This window comes from Rhincodon typus, chromosome 2 (assembly GCF_021869965.1).
Source record: "Rhincodon typus isolate 14 chromosome 2, sRhiTyp1.1, whole genome shotgun sequence".
In the NCBI taxonomy this organism is placed as follows: domain Eukaryota; kingdom Metazoa; phylum Chordata; class Chondrichthyes; order Orectolobiformes; family Rhincodontidae; genus Rhincodon; species Rhincodon typus.
This window is the reverse complement of record NC_063333.1, coordinates 120670859-120687758: the sequence shown is the minus strand read 5'-3', so window position 1 is coordinate 120687758 and position 16900 is coordinate 120670859. Positions and strand designations below refer to the sequence as shown.

Sequence of the window (16900 nt, the reverse complement as noted above, 5' to 3'; positions counted from 1 at the left end):
ATGAATCAAGAGGCCATTTTTCACAATATTTATTGGTTTCCTGAGCAGCTACATTGATGTGACAATTTCATTCCTATTTGTTATGCATTAATTGATACATTCCATAAATGGACCCTTAGAATTTCTAGGTCATTTGTGGAAATGTTTCAGAAGGATGTTGGAGTAAAGGAATCAAGGGTTATGGGGATAAGGCAGTGAAGTTAAGGGTTATCAGGAACAAAAACAGAAGGTGCTGGGAAAGCTCAGCAAGTCTGGCATTCTGTGAAGAAAAAAAAAAAATCAGAGTTAACGTTTCGGGTCCAGTGACCCTCCCTCAGAGCTACAGTTGTGGAAGGATCACTGGACCCGAAACATTAACTGATTTTTTTTTTTCTTCACAACTGCTGCCAGACTTGCTGAGCTTTTCCAACTGATTTATCGCATCCACAGTTCTTTCAGTTTTTATTGAGGATTATCAGATCAGGCATAACCTCCGAATGACAGAGCCTCCATGGTGCCATTTTCAAAAAGGCAGAGTTATCACTGGTGCCATGACTAAAATACTTTACTTTACTTCAGCATAATAAAACACATCTCATTATCTCGTTGTTTGTGGCAGCTCATTACATGCACATTTTCCATCATGTTTCCTACATATGACAAAACTTCAAAAAGAACTCCATTATCTGAAAGTGCTTTGCAGCCACTGTTAAATGCAACTTTTAAAACAACATGTAGAATGTTGAGCAAAACATCTAGGATGCCAAACTCTGTCAAGTCAGCACAATTTTGTTCTACAAACCACACATCTTCCATCGTTCTTGGTATGATGTGGCATCACCCATATCTTGACTTTCAAAACCCATGTCTTGTGACTAAAAAGTTCAGACTCTAAGAACTTGACAGTCAATGGCCCAGAAGTTAAATGGTGCAATTAAGAAACACCAATAAGACTCACTTACATAGGCAGTAAGAGGTTGAATTGCTGTGGTTTCATGGTATTCATACCCTTGTCAATATGCATGATTTAAATGTCTCAATTATTGAGCCTACATTGGGTCAGGGTGAAAAAGGGATGAATAATATTTAATCCAGGACTAAATACAGAAAGGTAAACATTTAAATTCAAATTTTATTTACGTTCCAGTTTAAACATTATAAATTCAAGGGAAGCTTTCCCACAAATTTTAACATTTCTAAAGTACCATCACAATTCAGAATTATGCTGGCACTTAGCAGGTTTAATGTGCTTTGCACATATCTTTCATATACACTATGTACATTTTTTTAAACAGGCATCCAGCTCTACGGTTAAATAGTATTTCATTTAAAAAACTAGTTACAAATGCAGGTGACAAAACCTTTACAAGTCTTTACAAAGTTTGATGGCAGTGTCCATTTAAGTTTGGGAAAACCAAGAAAATGCATTGGTGCATAACCATGTTGTCGAAAAAAAACAGAATAATGAACACAGCCAAAGATCGCAAAGTCTCTTTAAATAGATAATAGGTAATTTTTTTTCATAATTTCTGAAGGAGGGTCTAGGCCCAAAACGTCAGCCTTCCTGCTCCTCTGATGCTGCTTGGCCTGCTGTGTTCATCCAGCTCTACACCTTGTTATCTCATGTGCATTTGTCAATTCCTTTACACAGACCCAGCACAGATTTTGATCTTTCAGTACATATTTTTGCAGCTGGTAAATAGACAACTTCAAGAGCAACAACCAACTGAAAAGTAAGCCAACAATACAAAGTCTGGACACTTTTCTATTTAAAAAGGAGGCATTTTATAACTAAAATGATATTGGAACAATACATTTTTCTCAAAAAACAAAAGTTTAATGATGATTGAAGTAGATGTGTAAATAGGCCTCTTGTTTACAGTCTAAGGAGAAGGTAAGCCAAAATTGGTACCTGCATTTACCTGCATCTTACAAGGTACAATGACAACAATGATGTACCAAATGTGCAGGACTCCAGCAATGCTGGTCATTGTGGCAGAGTGACACAGCAGATTTTGTTTGTATTAACCAGATTCAAAAGGCCTCAGAGAAGAGTGCTCACAGCTGCTGCATTGAGCTTACAAACAACCAAATGCTTCCGTAAAGCAAGAATAGTAGTGGAATGAAATTATAACCCGAAAGTTGCTTCACGACTGAAGCTCTGACAATTATCCAGCAAGTGTGGTCTGAAATCTCAGCCAAAATGATCAATGAGGCAGACTGGTCAGGGGCTGAGTTTGCTGACATGGGAACAATTCAAATAATTAGAAGATTACGATTGCATGTATGCTGCTCAGTAAAAACAAGTTGTGCACTTCAACTGGATGACAGAAATATGCCTGAATTAACATGGTGTGAGGTGAATAGAAAATAATTATTCCATTTAAAATAGTTTTTTTTTGGGGGGGTGGTGGTGGAGAAGGAGGACCTGATAATGGATGTATGAAATCCAATAGTCTTGAAAGAGTAGTCCATATATTCACTGTCCATTCAGTTCAGTTATTGACATACATAAACAGGAGTACTTTCATCTGTAAGAATCTGTATCATTAATTTGACAAATGCTCAAAGCACTCAAGAACGCTTTGATTCTGCATACAGTCATAGCGATGTCACACCATCTTTCAATCATTTAGTTAATCTGTAGCTTTAGAGTCAATCACAACTTGAGTGTATCACACTTTAACAACCATGTTAAAGAAATTAAATTAACTTTGGTTGTATTTACATCTTTATTCTTAACCATTTTTGGATAATCCATCCTGAAGTTGATCAATATTTTAAACATCTAGCCATGTGAGAAATTTGAAAGAAAATGCAAGTTCATGGAGATAATACACAAAGGTCACATGGAACAAACTTAAGTGAGGCGTGTTCCCTGAACAACTATCATATTGGCACCACGCAACCAATTCTAAAGCTTGCTATAACTTAAAAATTAAATTTCTGAAACTGGAAACTAAACTACTTGAAGTCACCTTCCACAAGGTTAGGGGTCAAATTAAGAGTTTAATTTCAGGTAATATTGAATAGTGATCAGAAGCAGCAACTCCCAAACCAGTAACAAGGGACTCCTGCAGCATAGTAGATGCAATTAAGATAAGATCTCAAAGATAATGGAACACATTACCTTTATATTACATTAACCTCTACTAGAAGCTGATTGACAAAAGGAGCTAAGCAGAATTTCTCAACACAAAGCATCGCAAAAATTCTCAGATGGTCGATTTGACTTTAAGCTCTCCTTACCTCACAGCATTCATTTATACTAAGGCTAACTGTTGCAGTGATATCAGTCAGGCTTGGTATCTCATTCAACTGGCTACTACAAAACAATTGTTGAACTCGTGTGTTTGATCACAAAGAGGCACCAAAATGGATTTCAATCCTGCACTTGTATCAAGATATTTATATCACTAGCTATTGGCTGGTTGTCAGTAGGAGGATTTACAATCAAATTATCTCTTCCCTAGCCAAGGAGGTTGCTGCCCTAGTGACATCAACTAAAGCACGTAACTGGTCTTCATGGCATATTTCTACATCAGACAGTGGACTCAACAAGCAAGTTACTGTGGGTATTCCTCCATTCACTATCACCACTCATCATCTACATGTCCCATTACTTTAAATGTTCTGATCTTTAATAAAAATTATAGAACTAAGATGTAGCATTCCCAACTACTATTGCTTGGAACAAGTTTCCCAAAGACATTTCAGGAAACTATTGGGCTGCACGTTCATGTTCTGCAAAAGCTAGTGCTAATTACACAACTTCACATAACACACAATGTTGTGCTGACATTTAATACATATCTTCCACGTATCTAGTCCAACTTAATCCAAGTGTGCAATAGCAAAGTATTATGAAATACAAAAAGTGTGCAAAATAATCCTTCGCATCAAAATGGTGTTGTTTTAGATTCGTACCCCTCTCGCAGTCTGAAATGCAATAACAGAATATTAAGTATATCCCCCACAAGCCAAACATCAGCAATAAGCCAAGGAGCACTATCCAAAATTAGGAAGCAGCGGCTAGAATTAACCTTGGATCTCTCATTCCATTCACAACATGCAATGGAAGAAAGGAAAATGCATGGAAAAACCCAGCTGTACTCATTAACTTGGCAGTTGCTGCCAAGACTTTTTCTAAAAAACAAACCAAAATTCAGTCCTTATTGTAAACAAGAAATCATATCTACAGTTCTTTTTGAACTTTCATCTGCACCCTTTGTAAGGCTTCACCCCACCCCCCTGCCATTCTCTCAAAGATAACCAAACCAATCAACATGTACTGAAATTGCCACATTCAACTTAACCACAGTACAACACAAATGACTGTCAACATAGCAACAGCCTATTCTTCCAGGAAAGGCCAAATGCAACAGTATCACACACCTCAGACCGTCAAGAACATTTCCACAGCTGGTAAGTTCACCTTGGAAGACTTGTCATAAAAAGGTTGCTAGGTCTTGAAATAATTTGAACACAAATTTTTCTGTCATACATGCAGAAAGCCAACATAAAAACTCCATTATTAGATGGGTATGGTAATCAATAGTGACATTTCATTTCATGCTAATACATAATTTATTTAAAATACCAGCAGACAACACCTCAGTTGCTGGTAGCCAATAGAGATTAAGGTCAATACAACTGGCTGTGGTTTTACTGGCAAAAAAAACTCTATTACTATTCCTGTAACTGGTACATATTTCATTTCATCACTCACCAGCAACCAAACTTACATTCTGTTTCTAGGTCCATCACGGGCAGCAGCTATTCAATACTTCAAAAAAGAAAACACTTAATTGGTCATATAAAAATCTTCTAGTGGGAAAAGCCCATCAACGTCACAGTCAAACAAATCACTGATTCCTGCTTTATCACCAATGCTCAGTATGTACTCTTGCTGTGCAACTGATGGAGACAGATTTACAAACAGTCCTTCTTCTTCCATTGGCCATGAAATCTGATCTTCAGTTTGTTGCAGAATACTGTTCAATGAGGTCAAAGGTGAAAAGTGTAAACCAGAACTGTCACCATGCTGACTACCGTTTGAAATATCAAAATCTGTCAATGGAAAACAACAGTCAATAAATAAATGAACAGGTTAATATATGATGTTTTCCAATCATATGACATATCTCTTAACAGCCATATCATTAATGTAGGATTGGAAACCTGATAATGGCCAGCTTTATTTCAAAGTAACGGTTTATATTTCATACAAGTCGGTGGCCATTTGGCCCGGTGTCCATTCTGGCTCTCTGTAAAGTAATAAACCTGGTGTCACTTGCCCAATTTTCTTCTGTAAGCATGGATTTTTTTTCTCCTTTCCAGATTACCCTCACTAGCCCTTCTCTGTTGTCTCACCTGAAAACACAAGTTTATTGCCAGTGCCTCTGCAATTTCAATCCTCACTTCCCTTGGTGCATCCCACCCAGTCCTGATGCTGTATCAAAATCTTAAATACAATCAGCCTATCCAATAGCTCCTCCTGATCAATTTTAAAATCAATCCAAGTGTCCAAAATTAGCTCCTCTCCTGTGCAGCATCTTCTTTTGTAAAGACACAGAAGTATTCATTTAGTACATCAACTGGGCTGCAATGCACAAAGCCCCTTTTTGGTCCTGAACCAGTACTGCTCCTCTTCACACCACCCTCTTCCTATTTATAGCCTATAAAAAAATTAATGGATTCTCTTGCGTTCGATGCTAGTCTCTTCTCATGCTTTTTTTTCCCTCAAACCCCCTCTATATATTCTATAGTGACCCAGATTCACAATTCTATGAACCACCCAACATTTCTCATGTACCTTTCTCTGTGCCCTCTTACTCTGTCATCATCCAAGGTGCTCTAGAATCATTTGCACTACCTTTCCCCATTTTTAGCATGCACCTTGACTGTACTCAAACACACTTCTTCCAATGTTCATTTACAGTATTTCCTGCCAGAGTTTGTTTCCATTGGGAAGAGAACAATGGACTTTTTCACCCCAAAGGAAACCAATCCCAAAAAAGGATATCTAGCCATGTTCACGTCACCAAGTGGACCCTTTCACATCAAACTCAATTTGCACTTTTTATTCACAATCATAACGAGGATTCAGGTTCCAAGCATATAGACCAGTGGAGTTCCAGATTCCAACTTTAGCCTGCCTGTTGAAAATTTGAAGCAGTCATAGATGCAGGGCTATTAAAAAGGCAAATGGATAGAGAAATTCAGTCAATATTGCTAATTTTAACAAATTACCAGGGTCAATCCTGTGGGGCAAATGCATGCATAGGATGGAAAGAGAGATCAGATTTGGGTTCAATAGCAATCCCACTGTATTTGAACAGCCCAATAGGTGCAAACACAGCTGAGGCAGAGAGAATTCACATTCTCACAAATGTATGTGTCTTCACAAAAAGATGGTAAGGAGGGAATTGAAATTGAACAGATGATTAGAATACATGTTCTGGCATCCTCTTCTAAAAAATGCAAACTCATACACAAGTTACAGTTTTATGAGCAACAAGGTTCACATACTTTGCTCGTTTCACAATACCCAGTTTATGAACCTTAGCAGAACATTCCCAAGTTAAAGGTATCACATTCAAGTCCAATCCTTGTCTCATTAGACGAATGAAAATCCATACAACAGAGGCCACTCCACATCAAGATGTGCAGGGGCATGTTGGGCTTAAAGTACTTGATCCTCATGATGAACTTTAAAGTGTAGCGCAATGGAATAACAAAATTTGAGGAGGAGGAGAATCGCTTCTGCAGAAACTGTTCCTGCCACTAGATGGCGATCCATACATTATGGTGGAAGCACTCTGGAGATTAAATACACAATGGCAGCTTCACACTAAGTTAGCTGGTCAAGCAGCTTAGTACAAACATCAGAATTAGAACTTAGTATACCCATCTCTGAGCTAGGAGGCCCAGGCCCCACCTGCTCTAGAGAATGGATTAACATCTGAATGTTGTTTAACACTAACTACAGATATAGGCATATAGAGATATTTATAAGCAAAGTTATTTTTATTCACTCATGGGACATGTTTTGAAAGTTTTCTTTTAAAACAACATGGTGGTCAAACATCAAAGCAACACACTGGAGGCAGCTTGATTATGTATTTCAAAAAGAAAATAGGTTGAGACAATTAGAGAAATGTTTCAAAAATGACACATTGTTCCAAGATTTCAGTAGACCTGAAAGGACTTTGTTCAGCAACACCCTCAAGTCAGTTATGTGGGGAGATCTAATAAATAGAATACATAGCACAGACTGGCTGTTCAGTTCAACCAGAGCATTCTACGATCTGTTCCACTCAACTTTCACCTTTCCATCCTCACTTTACTACTAGAAGAGCTCTTTCTCCTTCTCTCTCATACGCTTACCAAGCCTCCCCTAAAATGCATTGATGTAATTCACCTCAACACTCCATGATAGCAAGTTCCGTACTCACAGGTTCTCTGGGTAAAGAAAATTCTTTTGAACTTAACTTTGTGATGGCTAATGCTGATGGCCAAGAGCTCTGCTCTTCCCCACATGTAGAATCACTGTGCATTTGTCATACCCTATTAAAAAACATTCATAATTATGTCACACTCTAGCCTTCACTCCAAGAGAATATCCATGACCTGTTCTTTCTTTGTTGCTGGTTATAATCTTGGAGTTCTGGGATAGGCCTTTTGCGACACAGTGGTACATCAACTAGCTCTGGACCAGGAGGCCAGGGTTCATTCCCACCTGCTCCGGTGGTATGTAATAACATTTATTAATATGTTGGTTAGAAAATAGCTGCCTTTCTGGTATCATTGTTTTTGTTTTGCTCCCACTTCAGGGCCTCTATTTCCTTATAGGATGATCGGAAAACAATACCTTCAAGAAAGGTCGAACTAAGGTTTGAATCAAATTTAGCATAATGTGTTTAGTTTTCAATTCAGTTTTGAGAAATAAGTCTACAGGTAGTTGTCCTATAGTGCGATAATTGCATTTTTGCATGACTTTGCGTTATAGAAAATCACATTATAGGGAAATCGCTACAGAAAAATCACTATACCTGTTCAGTAGAAAGTTCACATCATCCTAAATAGTGTCCACTATTCATCAATCGCATTACAGCTAATTCACATTAGTGAAACACATTACTATTAGTGGTTGAAACTTCAGGCATGTCAGAAACAGACAATATACAGATCAAAAATAAATCATTGTCCAGAACTTACCACGGACATGTGACTGGGAAATACTCCTACAATGTTCCTGACTGGCAGCCTTCAATGGGCTATTAGATGTTCCAGCATCATCCGGACACAAATAAACCTCAATAGGGCCTTTAGAACTTAGTAAGTGTATCTGGAAATTCTAAAGGAAATTTAAAAACAAAAATCATAAAACATAGGGAAATGTTATTTTCCATAAACAGGTTAAATAGTCTTCAGAGTTCAAACTCCCCTTCAAATTTAAGCGATTGGCTGTCTTAAACGTATAAGAATCAATTCTACTGTCAGAGAAGGAACTGCAGATGCTGGAGAATCTGAGATAACAAGGTGTAGAGCTGGATGAACACAGCAGGCCAAGCAGCAGAGGAGCAGGAAGGCTGACATTTTGGCAGTGTGCAAAAATAATCCTTTAAAAATAAGGCAACATTAAACACAACAGCCGATTACACGCTATCAATCTCTCTCCAATAAGCTTCAACTTACATCATAGGGATCAGATACTTCCAGCCTGGTTTCAGGAGGGGCTTTCACAGCTACTACCACCTGGCCTTTGAAACTTTGGATCTTTCGGATGTCCTGATAAGTCACATAATTTAATGTGTCAGATGTCAAGGAGTGTAAGTTAGACATTGAATAACAATCTGTCCTCTGGATAATATGGAATGGACTATAAACCACTGGCCTGGCCAGTGACACCCACAATGAATGAATAAAAAGCATCTGACAAGCCTGTTCAGCTATTTAATCAGATCACAGCTGATCAACTGTATCAATGCTACTTTTCTGCACTGTCTCCATTTCCCTCTATTGAGCTTCCAAGCTGGCTGGGACAGAATTCAAGATTCAACACCCTCAGTGAATGAATTTTTTGACACCTCAGTCTTAAATAGACTACCCCTTATCCTATGATAACACCCCTGGTTATAGACACAAGAACCAGTTATGGACCTGACTAAACCCCCTCAAAATACATTGAGAGTAGCCTAGACCCCAACGTATTCTTATTTTTAATAAGCGTAAGGCATTGTGTTCTGGATACAAATCAATTGGTCAAGCTACCAGGCTCGAAGCAAAACACTTGATTCTTACACTACTGTTAAAATTTAAAACAAAAAAGAAAGAAGAATTGGAATAACTTAACTCTATTGGAAAAAACTTAACAGAATATTAGATTATTTTACTAAACAGCGACTGTTCCAATATAGTAACACCTCAAACACACCCTTGGCAAAGGCAAATTCAGTAAAATAGATTGTCTCACATACAATTCTCCAGTCTGGGAGAGGGGGAAACAGGGAGGAAGAGGTGATGGGGGAGGGCTGTTTCAATGGCTCCAACTTCAATAAAAACTCCAAGGCCTCACGAGCTGTTTACTTCATTGACTGGAAACAAAACCACTTGGCACCTTTGTCTCAACCTCTCCTCATTCAAAAATAAAGTACAAAACACAATTCCTAAAGCCATTCTATCATTACTCTAGGGAAAACATCTTACCTACATCCACCATCATGCCCTCCAAGAGTTTTCTGGTGGCATAGTGGAAATACCCCTATCTCTGAGGTAAGACACCCAGGTTCAAGTCCCACCTGTTTGTGAGGTGCGCAATAACATCTCTGAACAGTTTGATTAGGAAAATTTCTAAATGAGGTCACCTTCCATTCTTTGAAACTCAAAAGAAATATGTAGGACAATCCCACCGGCCCAGAAATTAATCCCTTTACAATTTTGTTTCTCGAAACAACAGCTCTCAGTCTCATTGATACACCAGTGCCTCCAGCCATGTTTCTCTGTAACGAGAAAAGACTGCTATGCTTAAATTTACTTCACTTACATCAGCTTTATTATACTTGGCCTCAACTTAATAAGCCATTACAATTCCTGAAACCTTATTAGTGTAGATAAATGCAATTAGTTTTCAGTCACTAGCTAGTTTAGCTTCCCACTACATTTGAACCAAATACTTCCAGCTGATTGATAGGTATCTGCCATCACCAGGTAACTTAACTTATTTGAAGGTTTTAGCTCGGTGTCAGAGCTTGACTCCATACTTAACCCTGCAAAAGATCAACGGAGCTTATCACATGAACCAAAATTCTCCACCCACTGTCTACATCCGACTCAGGCAGAATCTTCCAACTGTGCTCCAACTGATGAGGCCGTAAAAGCCAACTAGCAAATCTATTGTAATAATGTCACTTTGTCTTCACAAATCATCCAACACATTCAATCCCATCCTGCCTATACCAATTTTTCCAAAACACAAATTTTTGAGCACCAAGTCAGAAAGGATATCTTTGGTTTTCGGAGTCTTCTGTTAGCTTTTTGAGGTCCAATGCACAGCTCTGGATCAAGTCATCCAACCTCTTCTCTTTCAGTTTAAGCTCAGCCACTTCCCGGTTCAGACCCTGGCATCGCTTCAGCATACCATCATTGTCCATCAGGCTGCAGCCCCTACAGAAAACAGCGCCAAGGCACTTAGCAACTTTGCTCAATTTCCATTATGGAAGAAACACTATCCAACTCCCAGAGTTGGGAGTTGATGCGAAACAGACAAAAAGTTAACTGTTGAAAGATCACACTTTATTTTCCCCCCAACGGGAAAACAGCAGCTTTCCTATACAATCCTTTAACAGTACATGATGCTGCAATCTCAGTGCTTCAGAATGAAGACCTATTTCACTATGGTACTGAGCTCTCTTCCGGTTCTTTCATCAGACTCTGGCACAAGCCAAAGTAGTACTTCCAAAAATGAATTTTGAAAAAACACCCATTTTGAAGGCTCTGAACTCTTATTCTACAGGGGAAAAAAAATCTCTGGATAAAGCTCATTTTTTAATAAGTGGAATAGTTGCCCCCAAGTAGGGATCTCCTTTATGAGGCAATAAGTACTCAGCAAAATTGTCACAGCTGAGAGCAAAAAGAACTATTGAGTTCACTACAGAGTACATTTACAAGTGATGCTGCAATGCAATGTCACAGACCTTACTCGTCACATTGACAGTCATTTTGTTTGACCATATGATGGTGGTTGTGTTGAGATCAACCAAACTGCTCTGAGCCCAAAATCTACCTGCATGCTACAAGTTGTAGGAGAATCCCACAAAGACGGAATGCATTAGTCACTATGGCTGGTGTCCAAAGGACTAAGTGGTTAAGCTGGAGAAAGCTGAAAGCCGAAAGCCAGGATCCAAGAGGGTAACACAGCCACAAAGACCTAGACTCATTTCTTGGACACACTGAACTCTCATCAATCAGTTCATCCACAGCAGTATAGTCGGTAAGCATGTGCACAACACAGTCCCGGCTCTGAATATATGACTGCAAATGCTGGATTAATAGGGAGGCCTGCTCCAAAAAATGTACAGCTGATTCCATGTCTTGTTATACCTCAAGTTTCCAATAGAGTGAAATGGCCATGACCAATAACAAGGCTCAAATTCTCAAACAACACTGAAAAACTAGACATCTTTTAATAAAAAGTGATAAGATATGCTGGCACGTGAAACAGTTCAAAACAACAACAAAAAAAAAAATCAGATTCCTGCCGTACAGGAGTTAACCTATCAAGAGCAGTTAAACAGGTTAGGCCTTCAATCATTACGGTTTAGGAGAATGAGAAATGATCTTAACGATACATACAGAATTGAGAGAGACTTGACAGGGTACTTTCCACTTGTGGCGTTAATTATTAAACTCACAAAGAGGGACATACAGATAAACTCAGATGTGAAAGAATTTCATCTTCCAGAAGGAAGTGACTGGTATTCTCTACCCGGCGTTGTCAAGGCTAGATCATTCAAACTATTTAAAGCAGAGAGATTGGTTTTTTTGCAACTTGTGGGGTTTTTTTTGGGGGGGTTGGGGGTGGGGTTTGACAGCAACATTCCCTCCAAGCTACACATGTGCGCAACTGCTCCAACATTCCACAAATGGCACAACGACATAGAGGTCAGTGTGCAGCTGCAATCAGAGGTCTGCACCAAAGGAAAAGAAATTAGAGTGAATGCTGGCCAGGGAGTATGAGGAGCTGGAGCTAAAGGGAAGTTAAGGCCTGGCACAGATCAGTTGTGACCTTGCTGAATGATGGTATAGGCTTGATGGTCTGAATAGCCTACTCCTGCGTTCTACATTCTTATGGATGCTCCTAGCCTTTCTTGTTCTACCTTGAAAACATGGTGAGAGACCTTCTCACACAACTACACTGCTACAAAGCTACACTGCTCGAATGGCTTATGGTGGACCAAGTTCACGTCCAAGTCACACTAGCCTATCCTGAAAATATATTACACTTCCTTCACTGCCATTTCATCAAATTCCACCCTGAACAGCATTGTGAACATCTTTGTACCACAAGGACTACATTGGCTCACCACCATCATCTTAACCTCAATTAGGATAGACAGCAAATGCTGGTCTTGCCATTAGCGTTCCCCCAAACTCCTTTAACCGGAGGGCCACCACACCATACCACAAGTGGAGAGACAGAAAAGGAAAATCCTTTGTGATAACCTCAGCCAATGCGGGAATTAAACCCACACTGTCGGCATTGCACTGCATCGTATATGAGTCAACCAAGCTAACATGATCTGTCTATTTCTGTTATTTGTCTCTTGCCAAAGAGGCAAGGTGTACATAGACTGCTTTGGAAATATTTGGGGCAGCATGCCATTCCACAGGAAAAGCGATTACCCTTCGAAGAATAATAAAATTACCCCTCCCAATGTACTGAAACAAATACAAAGTGATTTAAACACAACGATACCAGTTTTACTGGCTCAATAACTTTAAAATGGAACAAGGATTAAAAGGGGTGGGCATTCGCCATGGCAGATGAAGTAAAATGTGAACAGATGAGGTTACGCACTTTGGTAGTAAAAGCAGGAAGGCAGATTATTTGAATGGCAATAGATTGGGAAAGAGGGAGGTGCAACTAGACCTGGATGTCCTTGCACACCAGTCACTGAAAGTTCGCTTGTAGGTGCAGTGAGCAGCGAAATAAGCTAATGGTATGTTGGCCTTCTTACCAAGAGGATTCAGGTTCAGGAGCAGGGATGTCTTGCTGTAATTGTACAGAGCCTTGGTGAGACCACACCTGGAGTGCTGAATGGTCTCCTTGTCGGAGGATGGATGTTCTGATTGTGGAAGGAGTGCAATGAAAGTTTACCAGACTGATTCCCAGGATTGCAGAACTGATTTAAGACAACGGACTGGGAATCAGTTGGCATTCTGCACTCAAATTTAGAAAAACAAGGAGTGACTTCATAGAAACCTAAAATTCTAACAGGACCAAAACAGGGTAAACACAGTAAGAATGTTTCCAAGGACTGAGAAACCCAGAACTCAGGAGACAGTTTAAGGATATGGTGTAGGCCATTTAGGACCAATAAGAGGAGAAATTGCTTTACCCAGAGACTAGTTAATCTGAAATTCTCTGCCACAGATAGCAGTTGCAGTCAAAACATTGACTGTTTTCAAGGAGTAGATATATTTCTTTGGGCTAAAGGAATCAAAAGGATGTAGGAAGAAAGAAGGAACAGGGTAGTGAGTTGGATGACCAGCCTTAACTATATGAATGGCAGAGCAGGCTCAAAAGGACCAAATGACCTTATTTTCTATTATTACATTGATTGTATTCTTAAGGAATATTTTGACCAGCAAGTTTGTCAACACAAACAAAAAAATTAACAATCTAGGTTGTCACAGCTCAAGTATTAATACTCTGAACTATTCACATTTTAGTAAACTGAGGCAAAGTTTCACATGGAAGGTAAAATAGGTATGTTAAGTTGAGTGGCAAAACTAAGGAACAGGAAATTATAAAGAGAAACTTACATCCATTGAACATTATTTTTGGATTTCTTCTCAATGAGATGAATACCCTCCAACACATTTGTGATGTCATAAATCCTTCGCTTTGGCACATTTAAGACCTCTGCTGCTCGGTTTAAGTCCAACACTCCATCAGAAGACTGGCTCAAGAGCTGAACAACATTCTTTGTGAGCGGAACCAGTGAAGTGTTGTAGCGCGTTTTCTCTGATGGAGACTTGGGAGCTACATTAAAAGATCCAATGACATGGGTTTCATTTTGACAAAGGTAAAAAGCTCATGAAATTTTCAAATGAAACAATGCAGATTTAACAGGTGATTAATAGTAACAAAACCAGATGGGAGCAGTTTCTATTGCTCATCCAATCTGCACCTAACTTAGAGTGAACTACTTTTGCATTCTGAAATACATGTCCTGAACAAGACACAACAATTCCAATAGGGAAAACATGCAGCTCAAAAATGCTCTCAAGTAAACCATTTCTTGTGTCTATCTGCTAAGATTTATTTGGTCGTGGGGTAGCAATGGGAAAAAGATTCCCTTTAGAGGGCACTGTCCTCTAAAAGGGACCAATCCTAAACAAACGTCAGATCACTATGAGAAACACTGGGAAGTATGAACATGCTTTGGACCACTATTTTGGTGCAAAGTGACCAAGTCTCTCTCATTTACACACAACTCTCCAACTTTTGCCAATAGAGTCGATCCTAATTAAACAGACATGTTTCAATCATAAAAGCAGGAACGTCAGTGCTGAGAAATGGACATCTTTTTACTTTTGGCAACAACTTGGCTTGAATAGACCAGAAGACTTGAGCTCAGACAATAACTGAATTCAACTCTAACCTAGAATATTCAAAGCAATTCTATTATGCACAATCCATCCATCTCCCAACTTGAACAATGCAATGAGTACATTTTTGTCAAGACAATTTTAATCGGGTTTTGAGCTCATACCACAACGGGTTAGTAAAATTCTAGTCCAAAATAGACACCAATGCTGACATGATAAGAAAATACATATGTACACGCTCAGCGTGTCAGGCACAGAAGTCATCACCATGTTTTCAAAACTAACAAATGAAACTAAATTTACCTTTACATTTTCAGGCACAAATAATCGCTTAGAGATTGATACCTAATAAAGTAGTTCAGCTTAAGATTCGCAAATGGTCCCAATGGATTGGAAAATAGCTAACATAGCACCTTCAGTCAAGGAGGGAGTCAGAAGGCAGGAAATTATAGTCCATTTAGCCCAAAACCTATCCTTACATAATTCCAGGAATCCATTATTAAGGAGTTATAGAAAGCTACTTAGAATATCACAATTTGATCAGGCAGAGATAATATGGCTTTGTGAAAGGGAAATAGTGTTTAAAATAATCAATTAGAGCTTTTATTGAGGAAATAACATTCATGGTGGATAGAGTGGAACACATGGATGTGATACATTCAGACTTCCAGAACACAATTCTTTACAAACAGCAATTTAAATATAAATTGATGTCAGGATTTGCTGGTACAAAGGGATCTGGGTGCCATATACATAAACCACAATGTAAATAGCTGTTTCAGCAACTGATTAGGAAAGCAAATTGAATGTTATTTATTGCAAGAAGAATTGAATACACAAGTGGGGAAGTTTTGCTGCAGCTGCAGGCGCCTTTGGCAAGGCCACAACTGGAAGTACTTTGTACGGTTTTGGTGTCTATTTGAAAAAGAATAACTTTTGGAACAGTTCAGAGAAGACACACTTGAAGACTTGATCCATTCTTGGGATGAAGTGCTTACTTTATAAAAGAAAGGTAGAAGAGTTTAGGCCTATATCAACTGCAGTTTAGAAGCATTAAGGGGTGATCACATTGGAACATAAGTTTAAGGAACTGAATAGGGTGGACATGAAGAGGATGCTTCCTTGTGTGAAAGAGACTAAAACAAAGGGGCATACAGTAAAAATAAAGAAAAGTCTGTTTTAAGACAGATGAGATTTTTTTTCCTTGGGAGTATCGTTAGTGTATGAAATTCTTTTCCACAGAAGCTAGCGGAGGACAGGTCTTGATTTTTGATAGACAGGAGTGTTGAGGGTTATGGAGGGTAGATAGGAAAGTGGAGCCGAGACCACAATTTCATCAGTCATGATCTAATGCAATGGTCGGGCATTTTAGCTTCTAAGACCTTTGCTGCTATGAAATGGGGTCAGAAAGGATTGAGAAAGAGCATCAGCCCTTAAATTCATTGTGAATAGTCTAAATGGAGAAAACACAAGTCTAGCTGCTATTACTGCTGCAGCAGGATGGCAATCAATTTAACAAACATTAGGCTCAAAGTAAAACTGCAATTAAGTATTAAGTCAAAAAATGCTTCCATTCAGCCAAATGTCTTTGAAAGCGCAGATCACCCAGGAACAAACTGTAGAAACAAAAGCAACCAGGAAAGGGGTAACTTCCATCTGACCAAAAGATCTGTGCCTGGTGGACAAAAATCGAAGTTTGGCAGGGAAAAAATGACAATGAGCAAGGCAAAGTCTTCAAAAAAAGTCCCCAGGTCCGGATGGTATCTATCCCAGGTTACTGAGGGAAGCAAGAGAGGATACAGACAAGAAACATCTGCACAACAGAGTAAGTGCAACCAAAGTAGACCTCCCAAGATGTCCAAATATAGAGAGAATACAATGAAAAAGAAAAAAGGGAGGGCAATGATCAGTTCATAATTCAGTAGAGAACTGAGGGGAATACAAACAAAATACAGGGAGAAAAGAACAAGCAAACTGGAGAAGCAAAATAATAGGAGGGTAGACTGCTCGCTAAGAAATGCTCTGCAACATTAAATAAAGTAGCTGGCAATAAATTTCAGAGGAGATGTTGTCGAATGTTTGA

At 39.0% G+C, this 16900-nt stretch overlaps 1 protein-coding gene across 1 annotated transcript in view; it reads right to left on the bottom strand.

The window, feature by feature from the left end:
- Positions 1–1093: 1093 nt before the first annotated feature.
- Positions 1094–16900, bottom strand: part of e2f3 (E2F transcription factor 3) — a 46401-nt gene continuing 30594 nt past the window's right edge. The window contains exons 3-7 of the mRNA XM_048606007.1: positions 14029–14248; positions 10489–10647; positions 8680–8794; positions 8200–8338; positions 1094–5049 (exon numbers count right to left, since the gene is read on the bottom strand). Of these exons, the coding sequence (XP_048461964.1) occupies positions 4784–5049; positions 8200–8338; positions 8680–8794; positions 10489–10647; positions 14029–14248 (899 nt within the window). The 3' untranslated portion in view covers positions 1094–4783. The remainder of the gene's footprint in view (positions 5050–8199; positions 8339–8679; positions 8795–10488; positions 10648–14028; positions 14249–16900) is intronic.